This window comes from Panthera onca, chromosome A1, assembly GCF_046562875.1.
Source record: "Panthera onca isolate mPanOnc1 chromosome A1, mPanOnc1 haplotype 2, whole genome shotgun sequence".
Lineage (NCBI taxonomy): Eukaryota > Metazoa > Chordata > Mammalia > Carnivora > Felidae > Panthera > Panthera onca.
This window is the reverse complement of record NC_138339.1, coordinates 115,190,615-115,218,597: the sequence shown is the minus strand read 5'-3', so window position 1 is coordinate 115,218,597 and position 27,983 is coordinate 115,190,615. Positions and strand designations below refer to the sequence as shown.

The 27,983-nt window shown below is 34.3% G+C and overlaps 1 protein-coding gene across 6 annotated transcripts in view; it reads left to right on the top strand.

Moving 5' to 3' along the window:
* The window catches only part of DDX4 (DEAD-box helicase 4), an 82,297-nt gene that overhangs the window by 33,115 nt on the left and 21,199 nt on the right, over window positions 1–27,983 (top strand). For 2 of the 6 annotated variants that reach the window (XM_078449775.2, XM_078449771.2), the window contains 10 exons: window positions 2,800–2,877; window positions 4,522–4,572; window positions 8,534–8,593; window positions 17,609–17,710; window positions 18,881–18,961; window positions 19,949–19,996; window positions 25,959–26,006; window positions 26,117–26,164; window positions 26,384–26,526; window positions 27,199–27,351. In XM_078449775.2, coding sequence (XP_078305901.1) covers window positions 2,800–2,877; window positions 4,522–4,572; window positions 8,534–8,593; window positions 17,609–17,710; window positions 18,881–18,961; window positions 19,949–19,996; window positions 25,959–26,006; window positions 26,117–26,164; window positions 26,384–26,526; window positions 27,199–27,351 — 812 coding nt within the window. Of the gene's footprint in view, window positions 1–2,799; window positions 2,878–4,521; window positions 4,573–8,533; window positions 8,594–14,157; window positions 14,332–17,608; window positions 17,711–18,880; window positions 18,962–19,933; window positions 19,997–25,958; window positions 26,007–26,116; window positions 26,165–26,383; window positions 26,527–27,198; window positions 27,352–27,983 lie in introns of those variants that run through there. The other 4 variants (XM_078449773.2, XM_078449768.2, XM_078449777.2 and 1 more) reach the window with 3 other exon arrangements.

Genomic DNA, 27,983 nt, shown 5'->3' with positions numbered 1-27,983 from the left:
TTGGATGCTTAACCAACTGAGCCACCTAGGTGCCCCAATTTATTCCTTAAATATGCACATATATTCTGTTTTTAAAACCTTCATAGTAAGAAGCATTGATGAATAAAAATCATGTAATCTTGCCAAGAGGTTCAGGTGTGGGTTTTGTTAGTTATTACTAACATTAGAGATAATATCTTAATATTACACTTAGAGAAATATTTAATACTGGATTTATTTTAAAACTTTATTTTTGAGTAGATGTTTTTAAATCCCATTTTAGAATAGATGAGGTGACACTTTTTGATGTAGATTTCAAAATATTATTGAATAAAATCTTTTTAAAAGTTTAAATACTTTATTTTTACCAAAGCCAGAAATGTTTTGAATTAACTATTTTTAAATTTTCAAGTTCAGAAAGTATACTTATATATCTTGTTAAAGTTTTACATTAATTGAATGTACTTTTTTTCTCTCTTTTTTTTTAATTGAAGTATAGTTGACCTAAAATATTGCATTAGTTTCAGGTGTACAGTGAAGTAATTCATCACCTGTATGGGTTGTGGTATGCTCACCACAAATGTAGCTACCATCTGTTACCATACAACACTATTAACAGTATCATTGATTATATTCCCTATGCTGTACTTTTCATCTGTGTGACTTACTCATTCCATAACTGGAAGCTTGTATCTCTGAATAAAAGCTTTTTAAACTAGAAAAACACCACTTAGACAGTTTTTACTACACGTTGTTAATTTCATATGGGTTAGGTTGAAAAACAAACTTATCAAAACTCTTGGTTGAATGTTAATACTTATAAAAGTTATCATTGTACCACATACAATCTTGGGAATTCATAGACCCATTAATATAACTCCTTTTCGTTATTGTTAACCCGCTATTTTAGTTTCAACCTCTGTGATATTTTTTTCTCAGAACTTGCATAGCTAGTAATTTGTTTTTGAAATTGTCTCTTAATTGCTTATAATACAGCATTGATCCCCTTTTTATGTTCTATAAAGTATAACATAAATAGCTTTAACTTCTTGAATCACACACATCTTTAGAATCTGATGAAAATATGGATAATTGCTCTTAAGCAGTTTTGCACGTGGCTTTAGAAGTTTTGCAGGTCCTTTAACTTAGTTGTATTAAGATATTACACAGATAGGTAAGACACAATTTATGCAGTTTTTGTTGTTTCAGATGTCTTTTGTTCTAGTGTTTTGTTCTAAATAACCATGCTTCTTGCCTTAGCACCTCTGCCCTCAGAAAGATTAATGTAGTGATAGAGAAACACATGGAAAGAAATAAAGTGGTAGTGTGCTGTGGGAATGTGGAGAAAGGATTGATGATGACGGGAGGTCTGAAAGAAGACTTCTTCAGATAAGGTTGCCTTTGAACTGGGGTTTTGAAGTGTGAAAGGAATTTTGATAGGAAAAAATAGGAAAACGGAATGCCATGCTGAAGAATTTTGGTAGGAAAATATGAAAGCAGGGAATGCCTTGCTGAAGTATACAGGAAGGTACACAGTATTAGAAGTTCACAGTGTGGAACATGGGACATTGTTTGGTGTGAATTAAAACGTTGAGAGCTCAGTGTTATGTGGTAGGAGATAAAGTTCAAAGATAATATGAGTAAAGACGCTGGAAGAGTGGAGAGGTGATAAGGGGAGTGGCAGTCACAGCTCTTATTTCTTTATTGCCTAGTTCCTTCCTAATTTGAATTTTAAAAGTGGAAAGATTGAGAAGTTTAAGTGTTAACAGAATAAATAAGTAATAATTAAAAAATCGCACAAGAATATAACATGTTCAGTAGCATGTAACCTTCATACAGGGGCATAAGTTTAAGTAGCTGGCTCTATACAGGGTGAGGTTTCAATATACAGAAAATCACAGTTGAATTTCCTCATTAAAAGTCAGGAAAAGTCATTCATGAAATAACAACTAATAGAAAGCTGTATTTCACCAGTAGTATATTTATGGTTTTACCTTAGTATTATAAGTTACGAATTTTTTATAAAAAGTTGAAGGGTATTATATCTTTATAAGTTCTTATACTTGTTTCTCCCTATCCTTGGAGGTACCTTTACCCTAAAGATTAATTTAAAATAGGGACATCTGGATAGCTCAGTTGGTTAAGCATCCAACTTTGGCTCAGGTCATGGTCTCACGGTTTGGGAGTTTGAGCCCCACGTTGGGCTCTGTGCTGACAGCTCAGAGCCTGGAGCCTGCTTCAGATTCTGTGGCCCCTCCCTCTCTGCCCCTCCCCTGCTGGCATTCTGTGTCTCTCTCAAAAATAAGGAAACATTAAAAAAATAAAAATAAAACTTAATCATTTAAAATAAAATTAAATAATTTATTTACTTAAAGGTTTTTTTGTTGTTTGTTTGTTTTTTTTGAGAGAGAGAGAGAGAAAGAGCATAAGCAGGGGAGGGGCAGAGAAAAGGGGATACAGAATCCCAATTAGGCTTGGCACCATCAGTGCAAAGCCCCACACAGGGCTTAAACCCACAAACCATGAGATCATGACCTGAGCCAAGATCAAGAGTGGGACATTCAACCAACTGCACCATCAAGGCACCCCCTGAAGATTTTATTTTTAAGTAATTTTTACATGCAACGTGGGACTTGAATTTGCAACTCTGAGACCAAGAGTTGCATGCTCTACCGAAGGACCCAGCAAGGTTCCCTCCTTTTTTTTTTTTTTTTTTTTAAAGATTTTATTTTTAAGCAATCTCAAGGAGTCCTTTAATTTCTAGTCTTTGATGGCACAGTTATATGTTTTAAAGAGTTTTAACTCTGTCTGAATTTTCAGATGCTGGCGAGTCTAGTAAAAGGGAGAATACATCCACAATGGGTGGCTTTGGAGTTGGAAAGAGTTTTGGAAACAGAGGTAAACTGCTGATGATAATCTTATAATCACAATTTAGTTTTTTTTTTTCCTGTACTCAAGACTCTTCCCCTGTGGCCCCCAGCAAGAGATCCATCTTATATACTTCAAAAGGTGAATTTGAGTTGAGCAAAGAACCAGTAGTAGCTTTGAAGTTACATTTTTTTTTTTCTTAAAAACTAAAAACTGTATATCAGAACTGGAGCATAACTTAAGAACAAGACTGATAATGTGAAGATGGACGACTTTACCAAGCATTTTGGAAACCAGACAGTTGAAGAGGGTTGAATGTTGGGAAAGGTCAGTTGTGGAGGGTAGTAGATAGATTATAATCCTTTCTGAACCAACTTAAAAGATTGCAAATACTGACATGAACTAAATAACTGAAAACTTAGGTTTTATGGAATATGCTATTTCTGTATAGATTATCTTTATTTGGCAATTATGTATCTTTTCAAGGAAAAACTCTTTTCCTCTAATTACACATTGAAGCTATAGGGTACTTACTTTTATATCATAATTGTGTATTAGATTTCTGTGTTAAAAGGGATGTTAGATTATTTTGTACCTGAGATATTAAGTGACTTTATATATACATTCTGCATATAAATTTAATACCTGTCAAAGTGATTAGTCTCTGTATTGCAGAAGCCATCATTTAATATAAATATATTTTATAATTTTGCTTAAATACTGATTGACAGGCATCTTACATTCACATTTAATTTTAAGGTATATTATTCCATGAATGTCTTTGCACTAAAGATAATTTAAGTAAGATTCAACATTTAAAAATTTTATGAAATATTACTGATAGATCCTTTTAAAATTAATTTTAGAGACATATCTGTATGTTCCAGAGACACGTAAATCTATGTACAGGTTTTTATTATATGAGAAATCTGAAAGTAGAGTTAAATGAAAGATGTAAAAAAAAACTTGGTGAAAATAAAAAATGTTAGAAGAATTTCCTTATTACTGAGATGGGAAAAATTACTGATTATTGGATTATAATTGAGTAATATTGTCCTCTGGCAAATGAAGAGATTGAAGGTTTTAAAACATTTGATATTTTGAATAGAAAGTATGTAGTGTGTTATGTTGATATATAGCCGTAGTTTGACCATATAATATAGAAGAATATATGACATCTGAGATGCTATAGCGTTGGCTGACATTTTACCTTAGTTAAATGACACAATGCAGAAATTGTTACCCAACCCATGTGAGTTTAAAAAAAAAATTTTTTTTTTTAACATTTATTTATTATTGAGAGACAGAGAGACACAGAGCGTGAGCAGGGGAGGTGTAGAGAGAGAGGGAGACAGAATCTGAAGTAGGCTCCAGGCTCTGGGCTGTCAGTGCAGAGACTGACATGGGGCTCGAACTCACAAACTGTGAGATCATGACCTGAGCCAAAGTTGGTTGCCTAACCAACTGAGCCATCCAGGTGCCCCCCAACCCGTGTGAGTTTTTATTCAGTATTTATATTTATAGTTCTGTGTCGTTTATCCTGTATTAAAGGGGCATCATAACAAGTAGCACTTGTTTTGCTGTTTTTTTCCCTTTGTTTTTTGGTTTGTTTACCACAGAGATACAGGTAATTGTTTTCAGAAATTTGCAAGTTTAATTTTCTATTTTGTATAGGTTTTTCAAATAACAAGTTTGAAGAAGGTGATAGCTCTGGTTTCTGGAGACGTAAGTTTAATGTTTTTTGTAGTGGCTTTTAAAATTGAATGTTCAGAGTACATGCTAAAGGGAAAACTAAGATTAAGTGTCACAGTGGTTTTCAGTTCTAATTTATTCAAACCCACTTTCATACAGCAATTATAACCAGAGCCCTGACCAAGAATTCAGGCATCCTAGTTTGGCCTATTGCCATTTGACTTAGTCTATGAGGTGCGACTTCTGAATGGTTTGCTACCTTAAGAAAAAGGGGATAATAGAAAGAACAAGTTAAGAATCAAAACTCCATGTCCATATACACATACAGTTTGGGACATGCAGATCCCTATTCAGACTTACATAATTCTTGACAGTGGAAAAAGATTCATGAGTATGTAGATGACTGCTGCTATCAAGGCATTTCTATCAAAAGTACTGACACACTGGTTTGGAGGAGTAAAGAGAATGATGAGAGTAGAGTAGTGTTATCAGAAGATAGATTATAAAAATTAATAGTGCTTTCTACTGATTAAGTAGATTTGGATGAGGCCTTGGAACCTGTATTTAAAAAGCCTGCCTGGTGATCCTGATGTCATTTTGTTTGGTAATCACTTATCTATGGAAACATAATGACATAATACATTTTGGATTTGCAACTTTGTTTCCTGGCCCTGCTTTGTGACCTAGTTGAATGACTTAGAGCAAGTTGCTTAATTTGTCAGAGCCACAATTTGCTATTCTGCAGAGTGGAGGCCATCATATTAAAAGGTTGTTAGGCAAACTTAATGAAAATGTGTGTGAAAATATGAAGTTTAATACCACACACATTCATGGTAAATAGTAAATGCCATCCATCTTCATGATTTATTTGAGACCTAATCTTTTTATACTCTTAACAGCGATTCTCAACATCAATACCAAGCCTAGAATGATAACCTTAAAACCTGTTTGGAGTTAGATGGGGTTTTAATATCTCTAATAAGACTGTTTCCCTAAACTGTCGTCAGTCTCATCCTGCCTAATTGTCTCTTCATTTTTTCATATCTTATTCAAATGAAAATGTACATAACATAGAAGTAATATTTAACAGAAGAAAAAAAAACCAATTTTTATTCTTTTCCATTTCTGTTCTACCTAATCTCCCATTTTTAAATCTGTTAATATTTCAAGATCATGTTCACCTAACCAATTTGTGCTTTTGAGCACAAAGTCCAGTTTCTCCTGGCACCTGAGAGAACTTGTTTCCTCCAAAATGGTCTGCTTTCTTCTCTTTTGTCTTCTTTCTTCTGTTCTCAAGCTTGTGTCCCCTTAAAAAAACAAAAAAAAAAAAACAACCCCAAAACCCCACATATATATGGATTGAATTCTGTCATTCTTACAGTTGTTGTTGGCAAGCCCAGGAACAGATTTTAATATCATGATAGAAGCTATTACTCTGCATGCAAATGAATAGCATCTTTTGTGGTCGTTATTGGCCCTGCAGTCTTGTTTCCTCTAGCTGGTATAGCTTTTATCTTTTGATAAAAGATGATAATACCCATTTCATAAGGTTTTTGTGAAGATTTAAAAAGTTAGTACATATTATTCATTTAGAACAGTGCTAAACTATACTGAATTCTGTTATTACTATTAATTTTTAATTTTATGTGATATTATTTATATAAAAATATAATATATGTGACATTTTTGCATACTAATAATATATATTTGATATGTTTTATATAATCAATGTATTATGTGTTATTTATGTTTATATGTTTAAAGTGTCTTTATATTTTATTTAAGTTACATATTTTATACAGTTTTAGTGATTTTTATGTAATTAATAATATAATGTGGTCATAGCTGATGTTGGGATAATCTCTCTTTTTTATCCTTGGCTTTATCTTCTAACTCTACAGTGATTTTATTTTTTAACTTTATTTTTTAAAATTTACATCCAAATTAGCGTATATTGCAGCAGTGATTTCAGGAGTAGATTCCTTAATGCCCCTTACCCATTTAGGCCATCCCCCCCTCCCACACCCCCTCCAGTAACCCTCTGTTCTCCATATTTATGAGTCTCTTATGTTTTGTCCCCCTCCCTGTTTTTATATTATTTTTGTTTCCCTTCCCCTATGTTCTTCTGTTTTGTCTCTTAAAGTCCTCATATGAGCGAAGTCATAAATTTATCTTTCTCTGACTAATTTCACTTAGCATAATACCCTCCAGTTACATTCACGTAGTTGCAAATGGCAAGATTTCATTCTTTTTGATTGCTGAGTAGTACTCCCTTGTATGTATGTATGTATGTACCATATATATATATATGTGTCATATGGTACATACATATATATATATATGGTACATACATATACATATATATATATATATATATACATATATATATATGTATATATATATATATGGTACATACATATCATACATATCACATCTTCTTTATCCATTCATCCATCAATGGACATTTGGGCTCTTTCCATACTTTGGCTATTGTCGGTAGTGCTGCTATAAACCTTGGGGTGCATGTGTCCCTTCGAAACAGCACACCTGTATCCCTTGGATAAATACCTAGTAGTGCAATTGCTGGGTCATAGGGTAGTTCTATTTTTAGTTTTTTGAGGAACCTCCATACTGTTTTCCAGAGTGGCTGCACCAGCTTGCATTCCCATACAGTGATTTTTTAAAATAACTTGTTATTTTGAAATAGTCTAAGACTTACAACAAGTTAGAAAGTTAGAGTTAACAAGTTAGAGTGTTTCCTTCACCCCTCTGCTAATATAATTGTTCCCTTCACCCAACTTCTCCTAATGTCATTAGCCTATTTTAATTCCCAGTGTGGTCAAAATATAGGTTTGTTTTAGGGGAATAATTGGACAAAAATAATGTGAGACTTCTTTCTCCTTCTCACTTCTCAAATTAATTCATAGGTTTTTTTTTTTCATATAAGGCAATAATTGTTAGCTGTCATCATTATTCCAGGGTGTGCTAACCTTTCCCCAATTTTTTCCTTCATGTTAAGTTCCCTTGTAGTATTAAATCCTGCCTTCTAGAAAGTTGTCTGGTTGTTAGATTGTTCTTAAGGAATGTTTGGTAGTCATTGACTTCATTTGAAGTAGGAGCCTGCAACAAGAGCTCTGGGGCATTTCTTATAGAACAATATTAATTGTTAAATTAGCATTTTTGCAAGGAACTTAACTGATAGCTTCTAAGCTGTCTAGCCACTTGATGACATTACTGTGACTTAAACTTCTCAGATTTTAAACATTTCATGGCATGTATAAAGATCTCTTGAAGCCATTTGTTTATTTCCCAAATGTGGCTTTGTTGGAGTTTTCTAGAAAGAGTTTTGTAAAGTTATTACTAAAGGTCATATTATTATTTTAATAATAAATTTAATTTATTAATAATTAATATTTATTATTATTAATTATTATTATATAATATGTATGGTAATGTTATTTGATAATGTCACTAAAAACAGAAAAGATGGGATATCTGCAAATTCTTTCATTAGGATGATGAGGGAAAAGTTAGCTTTAAAAAAAAAAAGCCTCTAATGTCTGAGGTTTATTAAGAAAGGCAAATTACAGAAATATTGATAGCATTATAAAAAAAAATAGCCATGTATTTCTAGTGGCCTATGGCCTACATTTCAGAACCACTTGACTACTTAATAGTTTAGATGTTTCTGAAACCATTTTTAGTCATACTAACATTTTGAAATTCCTGTTTTTTGGCTTGTGTGTGGCACTTGGCAAAAAGTGAGTTCTCAATTGTATGCTTAACATTTAACATTTAGGTATATTAAATGATTTGTATAGGGAGTTGACTGAATAATGTCTTTATATTGCTAAAATTATTTCAAGAATTAAAATGTTATTTTACTTTAAAAAAATACTTTTTCACTAATTTATCCTGTGACAGTGCTATTTAGATATTTCACCTTTGAAATTAATTATTTAGATACTATTCACATGTTAAATTTTTATTCAAGAATCTAGTAATGACTGTGAAGATAATCAAACACGGAACAGAGGATTTTCCAAGAGAGGCGGTAAGGACCATATTTTGGAACAGTTTGTACTTACACTTGCTAATGTCATTGGGTTTCTTTCCCTGAAGATCTCCAGAATGTGCTATGAAGTACAGAATAGGGACTATGAATTCTGGTCATTCACAATATATATGAACTGGGATGTCATTGTCTCTGAATAGAATATTTGGAGATGAGGGAGAGGGAAGAAATTGTAGATTATTCTTTGTTCAAGTCTGGCAGTGCTCTGTCATACTCTGCTAATCCTGCCTCTGATGCAGTTAAGGTGAGATGGTATAAACATTACCATGCTTAATTCTTGATAATCATTTATGGGTAGACATGTGGGTTTTATTTTTGGTATTTCAACAACACATAGTGAACTTATAAAATGGATAAAAATTATTGAATTTCCTTATATTAAAAGATATTAAATCTCCTTATATTAAAAGAGTTTATCCTTAGGAACTATATAATCAGATACATTAGTATTTTCACCATAACTTGGGAACGGCTTTTTCCTTCCGTATTGAATAGCCCACTGAATACCAGACGCTCCCTAGTGAAGCTAGGACTTGTGGACTTCAGTATAACCTTCTTAGGGCTGTGAGGTAGGGAGGAATTTGGTGGTGAATGAGGGATGGCTATTTACCTCATAAATTGAATTTTTTAATGATAATTGCAGGGGGACATGTAATAATGGCAAGGAAATTTAAGTAAAAGCCAGACTCCCCTTTTAGAATTGCTTTTCCTTTAACAAGCAATTTTAACACTTAATATTCCTTAAGTATTGCTCTTAGTTTTAAATTTTTGGTTGTTTTCTGCAGAACAGTGAGTATCTTCCTCACTATTCTCTTTAAATCTGCTTAACTCATACTTATGGGATGCAGTCAGAAGCCAAAAGCTCTATGTGCTTGATCCTGGCCTATTGACTAATACAGGGTGACTCACAGGGAAACAGTCATTTTTGGGTATTCCTGATCGCTGTTCTTTGGAGTTGTATACATTTGAAGGTAGGGAAAGCGTGCACATGGTGGTCAGTAAATACAAGTATGTGTGCATAAATATAAGTGTATTTAAATTTATATTGAAATATGACATAAAGTACCAGACGTGTGCATACATCATACATGTTCATAGGCATCCAGATCAAGAAGTAGAAATTACTAGCACCTCAAAAGCACCTTTTATGATCATATTCACTCAGCAGCAACTTGCCCACCACATGGGTAATTTGTATTCTGACTTTTGGCGGGACAGATTAATTTTCTCTGTTTTTGTACCTAATATAAATGGAATCATACAACATGCTGTTTTGTCTCCAGCTTCTCTCTGCTTAATGTGTTTGTGAGATGCAATCATAGTGTTGGTTGCAGTTGTAATCATTATCATTACTATATAGATTCTTTTGTTTTACTGTTCTGCTGTACAGAACAGTACATGGATGTTGGGATGTCTTCCAATTTTGGACTATTTTGAAACTGTTGCTGTGGATATTCCAGTACATTGCTTTTGGTGATACTGTTATCTGTTCGGAGATAGAATTGTTGGCTCATAGATTTTGTATATTTTTTTTTACTGTCAGATGTTTTCAAGATAAATATACTGAGGTACACTCCCACATCCTCACCTCACTTGGTATTTTCTTCTTAATTTTAACCATTCTGTTAAGTCTGTGGTAATATATTTCATTGTGGTTTTAACTTGCCTTTTCTTGATGGGCTAATAAAATGTGCAATGCATCGTATGTTTACTGGCGATTTGCACATCATCTTTAGTGCTGATTCAAGTTTTTTGCCACCTTTTTTTGGGGTGTCTATTTTTACCTTTTTATTTGCAAATTAACACAGAAAATTTGCAAGAACAATAAAAATAACTCGTGGATAACATTTATATTTGGAGACTCTTTGCTCCCTTTAAAGTAATGGAGATACTGTCTTCTCTTTTTCTTGTTAAATTTTATTTTTTTTAGCCTCCACATTCAGACTGTGATTCATTTGGACTTCATTTTTTATATGGTGTAAGATACGGATCAAGGTCCATTTTTATTCCCCATAAGGGTGTGCAGTTGATCCGGTATCACTTTCTGAAAGACTTTCCCTTCCACTCTCCACTGCTAGGCTGCCTTTGTCCTAAATCAGGTGACAGTATTTATGTGGAACTATTCCTGGACTTGGTTCCTTTCCATTGGTCAGTTTCTGTATTTTCACATCTTTGCCATATAGCCTAAATTAGTGTAATTTCATAATACGTCCTAATATCTGGTAGTGTAAGTCTTCCAAGTTTATTGTTCTTCAGTATTACTTGGGTTATTGTTAGTCTTTTGCATTTCCATGTGACTTTTAGATTCAGTTTGTCAATTTCCAGGAAAAAACTTAATGGGATATTTTGGGGATTGCACTGAATCTGTAGATTAGTTTGAAGAGAATGGCCATCTTTGCAAATATTGGTGCTTCCAATTCCTGAATATCCCCATCGTAAATCTTGAGTTTTTCCTATGTTTTGCAGTTTTCACTAGTGAGTGATTTTGTGTCTGTCTTTACTTTAGTATTTGATATTTTGTGATACTTATGTTAATTTATCTAATATGTCATATAACATAAGCTTCACCATTTTGATGTATATAATTCAGTAGTTTTAAGTGTATTCACTGTGTTGTATGTCAAATCATCACTCTTTAATTCCTGAACATTTCCTTCTCCCCACTCCCCAAATACCTTGTGCCTATTAGCAATTCATCCCATTTCCCTTTTATCTCCATCCTTTAGCAACCCAACCACTAACTGACTTTCTGTAGCTATGGATTTGCCAATTCTGGACTTTATGTAAATGAAATGATATAATATGTGGTTTTTTTGTGTCTTCTTTCACTTACCATGATGTTTTCAAGGTTTGTCCGTGTTGTAGCATGTGATGGTACTTAATTCCTTTTAATGGCTAATTAATAATTCACAGTGTACCATGTTCTGTTTGTTCATCACCTGATGGATTATTGGGTTGTTTCTACTTTTGAGCTATTATGACTAATGCTACTATAAACATTTGCATACAAGTTTTATGTGAACATGTGTTTCAATTTTTATGGTGTATATACTTTGGAGTGAAACTGAAAAATTGTTTCCTACAGCAGCTGCACCAATTTACATTCCTTCCAACAATGTAGGAGTGTCCCAACTTCTCTGTATCCTCACCAGTCTTTGTTATTGTGTGTCATTTCGGTAGTAGTGATCCTTGTGGGTGTAAAATGGTATCTCATTATGGTTTTGATTGGCATGTCCTGATAACTGTCATAAGACATTTGCCCTTTTCTGTCTGGCTTAATTCACTTAGCATAACGTTTTCAATGTTCATGTTGTAGTATGTATCAGAACAAAGAACTTTTCTTTTTATAGTTGAATAATTATCCATTGTATATATAAAATGCTCTTATGCTCCTATGAACATTCATATATGTTTATCTGTTGGGAGTCGTTGTTTTTGCATCTTTGGAATATATGCCTAGAAGTGGAATTGCCAGAAGATGGGACTGAAGTAAGTTGAAATATGCCACAGAGTTCACCATTCTGAGAATCAGCTTAAAATATTCTCTGGGTTACTGCAAGTCTGATTAACTTTCATTTTGGAAAATTTTTATTCTGACAGTTTTTGTCCATTTTTTTTTCTTTTTTTGGAGTAGCAGAATTTGGAGTTTGTTACTTTGCCATTTTTGCTGATCCATAAAATTTTCATTTTGTTTTCTGGTATATAGAAATATAATTGAATTTTATATATTGAAGGTTGAGTGACCTCACTAAATTTATGGTAAGTACTTTTTTAAATGAAAAAAAGATGTTTATATTTCTTTTACCCGAAGTTTAAATGATTTATAAAGTTATGCCTTTTTGAGGATTGTTACCAGACATCATTAAGAGCTGCAAGAGTTTGTCAGCTGTCCCTTATGAAATGCAGAACGCACCTCACGGAAGGACTAATGTGTCACCTTTAAAAAAAAAACCCACCTTAATGTTGGGGCTCCTGGGTGGCTCAGTTAATTAAGCGTCCGGCTTCAGGCTCAGGTCATGATCTTATGGTTTGTGAGTTTGAGCCCTGCGTTGGGCTCTGTGCTGACAGCTCAGAGTTTGGGGCCTGCTTTGGATTCTTTGTCTCTCGCTCTCTGCCCCTCCCCCACTTGATCTCTGTCTCTGTCTCTCTCTCAAAAATAAAAAAACATTAAAAAAATAAAAAAATTAATGTTATTTATGAAAAGTGACTTTTAAAGTGGTAAATTTTGAAATATTTCAATAACTCAGAAAAGCACAGAATATTCCATTACAAACACTTGAATACCACTACCTGGATTTAACAGGAACATTTTGTCATGTATATTTCATATATAAAAAGATACATAATTGTTGGAAGATTTATCTTCTCTTTATATTTTATATCTTCTTCTTCCCAGAGTTAACTTAATTTAACATTGGTGTGTGTATATATTTCATATTCATACTTTGATAAAAATGTATTATACCTATCTTTTTGTGACTTATTTTTAAGATTTTATTTTTAGGTAATCTCTACACCCAACGTGGGAATCAAACTTAAAACCCTGAGATCAAGAGTTGCATGCTCTACTGACTGAGCCAGCCAAGCACTCTCCCTCTTTTTGTGACTTTTTTTATTCCTTGTTTTTAAAGATTTATGTGTTGAAAGTGTAGATCTAGTTCATTCATTGTAACTTCTGTAGTGCTTTACTTACCTTTTAACCTCTTTATTTAAAAACAAATTATTTTTATGACCATGTGGGATACATAGTGTCCCTACCTTCAAACAAGAAGGTCATGCAGATTTTTAATTGTATGTAACATCCATGTTATTTTCATCTCAAGTTATTAGACTTCTTATATAACTGGAAATTGGCATTAGTTACAGGAAAAGGAAAGCATCTTCATTTAAATGTTTGTGTTTCTCTTGTGTACAGAATTATTAAGCTTTGGTACTGGAAGTACTGAGTCATTTTATAATCATTGGCTCAGCAGAGAAGCTAGTTTTGAAAAGGAACCAAATTGAATTTACAGAAAGCAGTAGTGATTGAGAGCATAATGAATGGATTAAACAGATTAAAGATGAGTAGAATAAATGAGTCCATATAGAGATCTGAAGAAATTCTCTGAATTTGGGAATGGAAAACTTGAAGGTATCTTCTAGGGAAGATAGAATAAGAAGCTCTGTTACTCTAACATATGTCTCTATATCTCCTGAGGAAAGAACACAGAAGATGAAAGAGGGAAGGGAAGAATACTATTCAAAGAATAGTTCAGAGACTTTTCTAGAGTTAAGGAGGCACAAGATTACAGAGAGAATTTAAAAAAAACTTACACCCCTATATGTGTATTGAAATAACAAAATTATGAAGATAGAAATATTTTGAACTATCAGAAAAAATATTGATCCACCTGTAAAAGAACATTAGATTGATAGAACTTTTGTGCGTTGTTTTTTTTTTTTTTCCAGTAAAGGTAGAGATCAGAATAGAGGAGAATGTAGAATTCTGAGGAGAATAGTTCTGAATCTGAACTGTTATATCCGGAAAATTTAGTTATCAGAGAGAAATAATACCACTGAGGTAAAGATAGTGTTTAGTACTGTCATACCACTGAGGAAACAACTACTAAATCATATTTACTAGTAAGAGGAAACTGCAACAAAGAAGTAGGAAGCAATGATGAACAAAACTAAATAAATACACGTTTTAAAAATGGTAAGCGTCTTGGTAAGCCTAGGTAAGTATTGCTTGTAGAAGATAGTAATAAATGATGGTAATTAATTTAGGTGTTATAGAAACAAAGAACCAACATACTAACAAATGAAATACTTTAGTTCTTTGTCACCTCAGTAGGAAAGAGAATGGATTGAAACTAATTTCAGGATTTCTTAAAAATGGTAAAACTGAAAGATAATAAGAAAAAGTACATGATGTATAACTCACTAGTGGAGGAAATCCAGTAGAAGGGCAGGACTTTGTAGTAAATAGACAAGGTTGAAGATAATTTATTTTTTAATTTTTTATTAAAAAATTTGTTTTTGATGTTTATTTTTGAGAGAGCGAGAGAGAGAGAGCACAAGCGGGGGGAGGGACAGAGAGAGAGGGAGACCCAGAATCTGAAGCAGGCTCCAGGCATTGAGCTGTCAGCCCAGAGCCTGATGCAGGGCTCAAACCCATGAACTGTGAGATCATGACCTGAGCTGAAGTTGGATGCTTAACTGACTAAGCCACCCAGATTCCCCTAATTTAAATATTTATAAAATATTCATGGTGAGATTGAAGGATGTCAGTAAAGGCATAAAATGTAGCATTTGGGAAATCTAACAGAAGGGCAGAAAGAACAAAAAAAGTTGAAAAAAACTCAGGAAAGAGAAAACACAAAAGAGGATGAAAGAAGTAAGAAATCAATGTCAGTAATCATAATATGTGTATAGTTACATGTATTTCAGTGCAGAGTTGCAAATAAAGAGAAAAATGTCAGTCCAATATGAACCCCCAAAAGCTGGTATAGAAATAGGAGACAAAATAGACTAAAGCAGACATATTAGGGATAAAGAAATAATTACCTAATGATAAAAGGCATGTTCACTGGGAAAATATTACAGTTTGGAACATGGTTTGAAATCTAACAATATATTCTTATGTATATAAAGCAAAAGTAGACATAATTACGTGGAAAAAAATTGCAAATTCTAGTTAAACCATTAATCTTAGGTTTAAACCATTTTTCCGTTACAAACTGATAGAATGAGCAGACCAGAAATGAGTAAGACTATAGAGACTACGGTAGATTTGAATACTAGTTATTAAGCCTGATTTAATATTTCTGTTTGGAATAATACACACCCTTCTTTTATACATTCTTTTACAGCATCTAGAAAATAGATATAATTTTGCCATAAATTAAGGCCAAAAGGAAGTCTCACAATATACTGTAGAATTTATCATATGCTATGTCCTCTTGTTAAAGTATTGTGAAAACAGAAATCCATAATGAAAAGCCTAACCCTTGTGGTTTGGAAACTGAATTTCTCAATTTCTGAAAATTCACATGGAAATAATAAAGTATTTAGAACTGAATGGGCAGTAAAAACATCAAAACTTAAGGGATACAGCTAAAGCAGCTGACTTTTTGAGGAATTTTTGTAGTCTTAAATGCATTGAGTAGAAAAGAAATTAATGTATTCAACTTAAGTAATTAAAAAACTCAGTAGAAGGAAGTTAAAAAGAAAATAGACATGAATGAAACAGATACAGTGGAGTGTTATTCAGCACTAAAAGTGAATGAAGTATGCATCAACAAAAAGTTGAATAAAAGGAAGCAAGATAAAAAATACATGTTCTATAAGATTCCATTATATAAAGCTCAAACAAACTGAACAATATGTTGCATAAAGATATGCACATAGTTGGTAAAATTAGGAGCAAGGAAATGAGAAACAAATCAGGATATTGGTTGAGGAAGGGGGAAACATAGGGTGAAAGACTACACATGGTCTCCCTAGGTCTTGGGAATATTTTTAGCTTGTTTTTTTTTTAATATATTTATTTTTGAGAGACAGCATAAGCTGGGGAAGGGCAGAGAGAGAGGGAGACAGATCTGAAGCAGGTTTCACGCTTGTCAGCACACACCCCGACTTGGGCCTTGAACCCATGAACTTAGCATGACCTGAGCTGAAGTTGGACTGGGGTGGACCAGCTGAGCTACCCTGGTGCCCTGGGAACGTTTTTAGTTTTAAGCTGGCTAGTAGGTCTATAGGTTTTCATTTTATTATTCATGTGCTCACACCAAAGTAACATACCTTAAAAAGACGCGGGTCAAAAAAATAAACTGTTTCTTGAGAAGAGATAAACTCTAACAAGGTTTATTCAAAGATAAAGAGGCACAAATAATTTAGAAAAGGTGGATATAAGTATTGATAAAGCGATTGTTGCTAGATTGAGGAATCTAAGTTTGAGGTTGTAGATGTATCACCATGAATCTACCTTGAATTAAGTCTGCCCTATTTTATAAATAGGCTTTAAAAACACATATAATTCAGTATCAAGAAATACAGGTAGAATTTTTACCTTTATTGAGAAGTTTCTTTGTAAATAGTGGCAAGTTCATAAATTGAATCTCTCTTTATTTTCTGCCCAGTTGACGTTTTGGTTTTGAATTGACCTCGTTCTGCCTTAGGTGGGATATGTTACTTGAAATATTTATACTGATTTTTGGTTTTTAATTGAATTTAAAGTGTTTATAGTAGGAAATCAGGCTTTGTATATTTCTATATGTCTCTGCTTTGAGTAAGATGTTTTACTGTTTTCTGTAAAGAACAATGTAAGCCTAGATTTACTAATGCTTCTGTGCATTGTAGAAATGTTGTTAATGATACATTTGTGGTAATTTTCAGTGTTTTGCAAGTGACAGTTTTTTCGTCAAAAAAAATTTTTTTTTCAAGTAAACTCTTCCTCTCAACGTGGGGCTTGAACTCAAGACTCTGGAATAGAGTCACAAGCTCTACTGACTGAGCCAGCCAACTAACTACCTCTGGTTATTTTTCGTTTTGATTCTCAGAAAACAGTGGGTTTTTTCTTTTTTTAAATTGTAGCTATATCTGTTTATGGTAGTAAAGTTGAACATTTAATGTTTATTTTTAACAGAGAGAGACAGACAGATTCAGAGACAGAGCATGAGTGGGGAAAGGGGGAGAGAGAGAGGGAGACACAGAATCTGAAGCAGGCTCCAGGCTCCGAGCTGTCAGCACAGAGCCGGACACGGGGCTCGAACTCAAAGATTGCGAGATCATGACCTGAGCCAAAGTTGGACGCTTAACCATCTGAGCCACCCAGGTGCCCCAAAGTTGAACATTTATAGGTCAAATATGGCTTTTCTTTTTAGTAACTATTAATGCCTTAAAATATTTAAAGTTACTGAATTATGCAAGGCTTAAAATAAATTTGGACACCATTTCTCCAAGATTTCTTTGTTGTTATTTTGTGTTGTTCTTGTGTGTGTTTTCATATTATAGGCTATCAAGATGGAAATGATTCAGAAGCTTCAGGGTCATCCAGAAGAGGTGGAAGAGGTGGTTTCCGAGGTTGCCGTGGAGGATTTGGTCTAGGAAGTTCAAGTTAGTAGTGAATTGCAAATGGTGTGCTTTATCTGTTAAGAAGGAAATGATAAAAAATAAAACCTATCGGTTAAGCTTGTTGAGAGGATTATATGAGAAGAGCTTACACTGTAGCTGGTATATAATTGCTTACATTATATATGACATTTTTAGACACATATCTAATTGCATACCTGTTGGAATAGATGAGTCTTTATAGAAGTTTGTGTGACTCAGCTCTTTAATCTTACTTTTTTTTTTTTTTTTTTTTTTTTTAGAGTTTATTTATTTATTTTGAGAGAGGGAGAGAGCGGGAAAGGGGTGGGGGTGAAGAGAGAATTCCAAGTGGACTCTGCTCTGTCCACACAGAGCGCAATGCAGGGCTCATACTCACAAACTGTGAGATCATGACGTGAGCCAAAACCAAGAGTAGGGTGCTCAGCCAGCTGAGCCACCCAAGTGCCTAATATTACTGTTTTAAAGCCTTCATCATAAAAGCCAACCTTAGAAATAGGTAGCCTTCTCTAAGACTGTACCCTCCTTTATACCCTCTTCTACCAGTTTGGCTTTCTAACAACTTACTCCAGCCATCGTTTCTTAGAGCTAGGGGTATTGACTTCAGAAGTCACTGCTGGATTGCGTGTGTCTCTTAATGGAAGAGGAAGGATGCGTGGTTTTGGAAGTCAAAACTAAATCTGTAATTTAATAGATGTATAGGAGATTAGTGAATTCTCACTTTTAAAAAAGTGTAAGGGTCTAGGGGTTGTTCAGGACTTGTAAGGTTTGATTTAGCAACAGTGGGAGCAAGCGGGTACTGTTCCGGAGAATAAGCAAAAAGGCTATGCAATGTGAAGTTTCTGGGGCAGTAGCAGTGCTATTTTTGGGAGGTTGTTTAACTTTTGCTTATATGATATTTTAACATAGTATTGGCCCTAACTTTTTTAAAAAATAATTTTAATAAAAGTTTTGAGGAAGTCATTTGTAATTCAAAGAAATAATTTATGGAGAAATCCTTTGTGTGATTCTTAGAAAAATGCTCATTGTGATTCCTTTACAATTTAAACTATTTTGCCTCACATCTTTAACTTCTGGCACTATCACTTGATTTTCTTGTCTCTCTTTTAGATTTTCTTCTCTTTATCATTTTAAAACCTCTTAAAAGTAATATAATCTCATTATGTACAAATACAGATAGTGAATATGAACAAGATGAGGGAATGCAGCGCACTGGTGGCCTTTTTGGTTCTAGAAGACCATCTTTAAGTGGTGCAGGTGAGAAATAGAATTTCTTGTTGAATGTTAAACATTCATATATGTTTTTAGCTCTACAATTAGTAAACTAATAGATGTATTTAAGTATACTTGGTTAGCTCATAACTTTCTATGATTTTTAGATCTGCTTTTTATACATGGGCAGTTTTGCCTTCCTTATAAAATTTGTGCACTGTGAATTATTTCTTCTCTCTTACCAGTTAATTTGATGTATAAATATAGCTTGAATTGGAGGAAGGAAAATGAAGTTTGCAGTGGTTTCAAAGAAAGAACTCTTTAGGTGATTTGAGGAGAAAATGAAAAAACACAGCAACACATTGTTGATAAAAATGTGCAAATGTGTATATACTGGTACATCCAAACCATAGACTGTTATTCAGTACTAAAAGGAAATGAGCCATCAAACTATGAAAAGACCTGTAGAAACCCTAAATGCATGTTACTAAGTGAAAGAAGCCAATCTGAAAAGGCTACTTACTAAATACTTTCCAACTTTAAGACATTCTGGAAAAGGAACAACTTTGGAGAAGGGTAAAAAGAATAGTGGTTGCCAGGGGTTGGGGGCAGGAAGGAATAGTATGAAGGATTTTTAGAACAGTGAAAATACTTTGTATGATACATCAACGGTGGATACAAGTCATTTTATGTTTTTTAAAACCCATAGAATGTATAACACCGAATGTGAGCCCTACTGTAAACTTTTAATATGATAAACTTTTAATGTTGATAATGGGGGAGGCTGTTAAAATGTGAGGGCAGGAGGGAGGTATCAGAGAAATCTCTGTTCCTTTCTCTCAATTTTTCTGTGAACTTAAAACTCTCTCTGAAAAAAAAAATGAAGGTTTTAAAGTGTTCACATGAGGAAAAGATTTATATTAAATGTAGAATTAAGAGATGGATGGACAAAGGGACCAGGTATCCTCAGTACTCAGTATTTGAATAGAAATAGCTATATGTCTAAGTAATCTGCAGAACAATGCCTTACAGGTAATGGTGACACTTACCAAAGCAGAAGTGGCAGTGGAAGTGGACGAGGTGAGTTTTTACTTGGTTTACCTACAAGGGGTTAACATTATTGTAATCCAAATTTAATTTTTTTTAATCTAATTTTTTTCAATATATGAAATTTATTGCCAAATTGGTTTCCATAAAACACCCAGTGCTCATCCCAAAAGGTGCCCTCCTCAATACCCATCACCCACCCTCCCCTACCTCCCACCCCCCATCAACCCTCAGTTTGTTCTCAGTTTTTAAGAGTCTCTTATGCTTTGGCTCTCTCCCACTCTCACCTCTTTTTTTTTTTTTTTCCTCCCCCTCCCCCATGGGTTTCTGTTAAGTTTCTCAGGATCCACATGAGAGTGAAAACATATGGTATCTGTCTTTCTCTGTATGGCTTATTTCACTTAGCATCACACTCTCCAGTTCCATCCACATTGCTACAAAGGGCCATATTTCGTTCTTTCTCGTTGCCACATACTACTCCATTGTGTATATAAACCACAATTTCTTTATCCATTCATCAGTTGATGGACAGTTAGGCTCTTTCCATAATTTGGCTATTGTTGAGAGTGCTGCTATAAACATTAGGGTACAAGTGCCCCTATGCATCAGTACTCCTATATCCCTTGGGTAAATTCCTAGCAGTACTATTGCTGGGTCATAGGGTAGGTCTATTTTTAATTTTTTGAAGAACCTCCACCCTGTTTTCCAGAGCGGCTGCACCAGTTTGCATTCCCACCAACAGTGCAAGAGGGTTCCCGTTTCTCCATATCCTCTCCAGCGTCTATAGTCTCCTGATTTGTTCATTTTGGCCACTCTGACTGGCGTGAGGTGATATCTGAGTGTGGTTTTGATTTGTATTTCCCTGATGAGCGACGTTGAGCATCTTTTCATGTGCATGTTGGCCATCTGGATGTCTTCTTTAGAGAAGTGTCTATTCATGTTTTCTGCCCATTTCTTCACTGGATTATTTGTTTTTCGGGTGTGGAGTTTGGTGAGCTCTTTATAGATTTTGGATATTAGCCCTTTGTCTGATATGTCATTTGCAAATATCTTTTCCCATTCTGTTGGTTGCCTTTTCGTTTTGTTGATTGTTTCCTTTGCTGTGCAGAAGCTTTTTATCTTCATAAGGTCCCAGTAGTTCATTTTTGCTTTTAATTCCCTTGCCTTTGGGGATGTGTCAAGTAAGAAATTGCTACGGCTGAAGTCAGAGAGGTTTTTTCCTGCCTTCTCCTCTAAGGTTTTGATGGTTTCCTGTCTCACATTCAGGTCCTTTATCCATTTTGAATTTATTTTTCTGAATGGTGTGAGAAAGTGGTCTAGTTTCAATCTTCTGCATGTTGCTGTCCAGTTCTCCCAGCACCATTTGTTAAAGAGACTGTCTTTTTTCCTGCTTTGTCAAAGGTTAGTTGGCCATACGTTTGTGGGTCTAGTTCTGGGGTTTCTATTCTATTCCATTGGTCTATGTGTCTGTTTTTGTGCCAATACCATGCTGTCTTGATGATTACAGCTTTGTAGTAGAGGCTAAAGTCTGGGATTGTGATGCCTCTTGCTTTGGTCTTCTTCTTCAAAATTACTTTGGCTATTCGGGGCCTCTTGTGGTTCCATATGAATTTTAGGATGGCTTGTTCTAGTTTCGAGAAGAATGCTGGTGCAATTTTGATTGGGATTGCATTGAATGTGTAGATAGCTTTGGGTAGTATTGACATTTTGACAATATTTATTCTTCCAATCCATGAGCAGGGAATGTCTTTCCATTTCTTTATATCTTCTTCAATTACCTGCATAAGCTTTCTATAGTTTTCAGCATACAGATCTTTTACATCTTTGGTTAGGTTTATCCCTAGGTATTTTATGCTTCTTGGTGCAATTGTGAATGGGATCAGCTTCTTTATTTGTCTTTCTTTTGCTTCGTTATTAGTATATAAGAATGCAACTGATTTCTGTACATTGATTTTGTATCCTGCGACTTTGTTGAATTCATGTATCAGTTCTAGCAGACTTTTGGTGGAGTAAGTCGGATTATCCATGTATAATATCATGTCACCTGCAAAAAGTGAAAGCTTGACTTCATCTTTGCCAATTTTGATGCCTTTGTTGTCTGATTGCTGATGCTAGAACTTCCAACACTATGTTAAACAACAGCAGTGAGAGTGTACATCCCTTTTGTGTTTCTGATCTCAGGGAAAAAGCTCTCAGTTTTTCCCCATTGAGGATGATGTTAGCTTTGGGCTTTTCATAAATGGCTTTTATGATCTTTAAGTATGTTCCTTCTATCCCGACTTTCTCGAGGGTTTTTATTAAGAAAGGATGCTGAATTTTGTCAAATGCTTTTTGTGCATCGATTGACAGGATCCTATGGTTCTTATCTTTTCTTTTATTAATGTGATGTATCACGTTGATCGATTTGCGAATGTTGAACCAGCCCTGCATCCCAGGAATGAATCCCACTTGATCATGGTGAATAATTCTTTTTATATGCTTTTGAATTCGATTTGGTAGTGTCTTACTGAGAATTTTTGCATCCATATTCATCAGGGATATTGGCCTGTAGTTCTCTTTTTTTACTGGGTCTCTCTGGTTTAGGAATCAAAGTAATATTGGCTTCACAGAATGAGTCTGGAAGTTTTCCTTCCCTTTCTATTTTTTGGAATAACTTGAGAAGGATAGGTATTATCTCTGCTTTAAACATCTGGTAGAACTCCCCTGGGAAGCCATCTGGTCCTGGACTCTTATTTGTTGGGAGATTTTTGATGACTGATTCAATTTCTTCGCTGGTTATGGGTCTGTCAAGCTTTCTATTTCCTCCTGATTGAGTTTCGGAAGAGTGTGGGTGTTTAGGAATTTGTCCATTTCTTCCAGGTTGTCCAGTTTGTTGGCATATAATTTTTCATAGTATTCCCTGATAATTGCTTGTATCTCAGGAATTGGTTGTAATAATTCCATTTTCATTCATGATTTTATCTATTTGGGTCCTCTCCCTTTTCTTTTTGAGAAGCCTGGCTGGAGGTTTATCAATTTTGTTTATTTTTTCAAAAAAACCAACTCTTGGTTTCATTGATCTGCTCTACAGTTTTTTTAGATTCTATATTGTTTATTTCTGCTCTGATCTTTATTATTTCTCTTCTTCTGGTGGGTTTAGGCTGTCTTTGCTGTTCTGCTTCTATCTCCTTTAGGTGTGCTGTTAGATTTTGTATTTGGGATTTTTCTTGTTTCTTGAGATAGGCCTGGATTGCAATGTATTTTCCTCTCAGGACTGCCTTCACTGCATCCCAAAGCGTTTGGATTGTTGTATTTTCATTTTCGTTTGTTTCCATATATTTTTTAATTTCTTCTCTAATTGCCTGGTTGACCCACTCATTCGTTAGTAGGGTGTTCTTTAACCTCCATGCTTTTGGAGGTTTTCCGGACTTTTTCCTGTGGTTGATTTCAAGCTTCATAGCACTGTGGTCTGAAAGTGTGCATGGAATGATTTCAATTCTTGTATACTTACGAAGGTCTGTTTTGTGACCCAGTATGTGATCTATCTTGGAGAAGGTTCCATGTGCACTTGAGAAGAAAGTATATCTGTTGCTTTGGGATGCAGAGTTCTCAATATATCTGTCAAGTCTATCTGATCCAATGTATCATTCAGGGCCCTTGTTTCTTTATTGATGGTGTGTCTAGATGATCTATCTATTTCTGTAAGTGGGGTGTTAAAGTTCCCTGCAATTACCACATTCTTATCAATAAAGTTGCTTATGTTTGTGAGTAATTGTTTTATATATCTGGGGGCTCCTGTATTCGGCGCATAGACATTTATAATTGTTAGCTGTTCCAGCTGGAGTAGCCATACTTATATCAGACAAACTAGACTTTAAATTAAAGGCTGTAACAAGAGATGAGAAGGGCATTATATAATAACCAATTTTAATTTTTGATGTTAAAAGTAACTGTTAGTACTTTTATACACTTTGAGGAATATACATTTTCTCTGCCTGTTTTGGGAGTTACTTAATACTCCTCAGTATAGCAGTTCCATTATAGGAATTATATATCATTGATGTATTTGCTCAGTGTATGCACAAGGGTGTTCACTGAAGCTTCATTTATAATAAGTAAAAACTGAAAGTCAACCAGAATTCATCAATAAATAATGTTTACTAAATAATATAACCATAAAATGGGATACTGTGCAGATGTTGAAGATTGAAATATGTATGTATAAGTTCTTAAGACAGTATGTTTTGGGGGGCGTCTGGGTGGCTTAGTGGGTTAAACATCTGACTCTTGATTTTGGCTCAGGTCATTATCTCATGGTTTGTGAGTTCCAGCCTTGTTTGGGCTCTGCCCTGACAACACTCCTGCCCTCCCTGCCCCCTCTCTCAAAATAAATTAAAAAAAACAAAACTGTGTTTTCTTATGAGATAGTTATTTGATTTGATTTGGTAAAAGGGATAAACAGTGTTGAGTATACATGATTTTGTACTATGAAAAATTTTTTTAGAGTTAGAAATATTTAAATGTCATAAAAGTTAAAATGCTTTCCTGACCAGGAAAACAATAAAGCTTGTTTTATTTCTCTGAAAAATCCTCAGTGATCATTAGTACTCTCAGAGCATTCAAGGAGACAGTTCCTTTGAGCTGCCTCTGTTCTACCCTCTTGATTCTTAGATTCTTCATTATAGAAAGAGGTTACTAATGGCTAGTTAAACCATATTTACAAATGCTCAAATCTTGTTTGGACAAGGATGTTCAGGACAAAATTAGCTTACATGTAAAAATGTATCTTGTTAGATTTTTAAATCTAGTGCAGTCCTTACTCTTTTTTTCTGACAATACCTGAAAGTGGCACAATAGATAACTATTGTCTAAAAACCATAGGGTATTGTATGGAAAAGAGTTAACGTAACAGTCCTGACTGTTCTTTGAATGTCCTGCTTACAAGGTTGTTCTTTGTCTAGTATTCGGGAAATTGGATTTAGGGAGGGTTCTCACCACCCTGAGTAGTGTAAGAATGGCTTACTGTGCCTGAATTGTTAGTACAACAATGTAGGTTTTTTTTTGTTTTTTTTTTTTAAATTTTTTTAATGTTTATTTTTGAGAGAGACAAAGCGCAAACAGGGTAGGGGCAGAGAGAGGGAGACACAGAATCTGAGGCAGGCTCCAGGCTCTGAGCTGTCAGCATGGAGCCCCACACCAGGCTTGAACTCATGAGCCATGAGATCATGAGTTCTCATGAACTGAGCCACCCAGCCAACAGAGCCACCCAGACGCCCCAACAATGTAGTTTTAATACCTTCTTTTCTTTTGAGAGTCTGAAATTTCTGCCTGGTATTTGCGAGGCAGAAAGTGGCTACATTATCAACCCCTAATAAAAACAGTGAGTACTGAGTCTCTGATGAGCTGCTCTGGTAGGCAGTGTTTCCAAGGTGTTGTTACAACTTGGGGCTAGGGAAATTAGTCCTGTGTGACACCACTGGGAGCGGACTCTTGGAAGCTTATGTCTGGTTATCTTTGGATTTTGCCCCATACACCTTTTTCCTTTGCTGATGTTACTTTCTGTCCTTTGTAATAAATCATAATTGTGAGTATGACTATAATAGTTTCTGAGTCCTACTGAATCATACAACCTGGGAATAGTAGTGGGGATACCCCAATACAGATGGACTTTTAGTTCATTTTAGAAAATAGATTCCTTTGCTGAGGAGTATAGGAATTAGGAAAGGGACAGAACAGCTGAAACAAAAACTAATAATATATAACAGTATCAGCTGCATGAAATCAGCATTTTGAGTATTAAGGAAACCTAATTAAGGTTAACCTAATTGTTAGCCTAATTGTTAAACCTAAAATTGTTAAGGATTTTATTTATCAAAATTTTCTTGTTTGTGTGAAGGGACTTTAAAGATGTCTGTTCATTTTTAGAACTTACTTTCTTTGAAAACAAGCAATGAAAATAAAGATGTGCACAGCCTTTTATCTTGACTAATTGTCAGTATGGATTTTTTTTAATTAGGTGGTTACAAAGGTTTAAATGAAGAAGTAATAACAGGCTCTGGAAAAAGTAAGTTTTACTTTAGATAAAGTATTTGATTTTTATGGTCAAAATTCTTTTACCCTTCAATTAAAAAATAAAAACCATTTATATCTTGTTTTGGTTTGATTGCCTTTAAGATTCTTGGAAGTCAGAAGCTGAAGGAGGAGAAAGTGGTGATACTCAAGGTATACTAATTTTTGTGTGATGCCATGAATTTCTATTGTATTTTAATAAAAATGAAAAATACTTAAAAGCAGAGTTGACTTTTTTTTATTTGAAGTGAAAAGTTGAATGGTAAACATTGGGAAGTTCTACAGCATTTAAAATTTGATATTCAGTTCTTGTTTTCCCTCTTTTCTTCTGGTCCTTGTGATGTAAGCTCTTTATTTTATTTGAATTCTAAGGACCAAAGGTGACCTACATACCACCTCCGCCACCTGAGGATGAGGATTCCATCTTTGCACATTATCAGACAGGCATAAACTTTGACAAATATGATACTATTCTTGTAGAAGTATCTGGACATGATGCACCACCAGCAATTCTGGTCAGTGTAATAATTATATCTTTATTGACTGTGTAGGAAACTTTGTTTTTAAAATAGTTGGTACATTTCCATAGGTTGATGTGAAAGAATATAAAAATCTCATTTTTAACACTTAATGGCTTAGGTTAGAAATTAAGAACCATATCTACCATGTACAGTAGAATTAATAACTATGTTGAAAGAGTATTAAATTTCATCTCCACATTCCCAAACCAGGATGAGAACTTCATTTAAATCTACTAAAAAGGATATTTTTCTAGAGATTCAAGATGTCTGCTTCCTAAATATTTGAGAAAGTCTGTTTTAGGAGAATGATTTTCTAAGGAGTAGGGGAGCTTACAGTCCCCTGTTGATTAATGAGCCATTATTACTGGTCAGAGTATTTGTATTTCACAGGTTTTGAGAGATCAGAAAAAATGTTTTTAGAACTAGTATCTATAGGGAATATTCTTTAATTCTATGAAGTAATAATATATAGGCTCTGTTTATTACTTTTGAGTAGGGGCATATTGGTAAAGTAAGTTTAGTATATAGAATGGAATTAACAAAAACGTGAGAATAACTCAAATGGGATATGTTTATGGGATGATCTGCGTGTGATATATGGAATTTAATCACTGCCCCCCCCCCCCCACTCCCCTGCCTTGTTTTTTTTTTGTTTTTTTTTTTTAGACTTTTGAGGAAGCTAATCTCTGTCAGACACTGAATAACAACACTGCTAAAGCTGGTTATACTAAGCTTACTCCTGTGCAGAAATACAGTATTCCTATTATACTAGCAGGGCGAGATTTGATGGCATGTGCTCAGACAGGGTCTGGAAAGACTGTAAGTCCTTTTCCAACATGTATTCTCCATAATCAAACTATTAATAGTTTTTGAACTTAATTTTTTTTCAAGTAGTTTGAATCTTTTCGGTTGAATGGTAGATAGATAATTTCAATGAACTGTCATAAATACTCATGTTTTTTGCTTCTGAATGAAGCAAAATGAATGTTTAATTCATTTTTTTAAGAGTGCTCAACTCCTTCTGTAACATGTTAATATCCGAAATAAAATGATAGAGGGTCAAAGCACTAGAGGTTATAAAAATAACCTCAGGTTATGCTATCCAAAAGAACTCGGATGAGATCGGGCTGGTCTTAAGACTTACCTCTGGGATCTGTCTGTTAAATAGGGTTCCATGAGATGAGTCTTAAAGACTATCCTTTCTGAATCATGCAATTTTGGTTCATGCTGTTTTAACCTTAATCAGCCTCCATAGTAGAGTTGAGGGGATAATAAGTGAGTTATATAATATAGCAGCTGATGTGTGACTTAAACCTTACTTTGGAGGTAGATTTTAGTATCTTAATGAGAAAACTATTACAAAACATTTCTTTTGCCCCATTAACTTCAGTAAGGGTGAGTAATCCAAATGAATGATTTCCCAATTTTTGCTCTGTTCGTGTAACACTTTT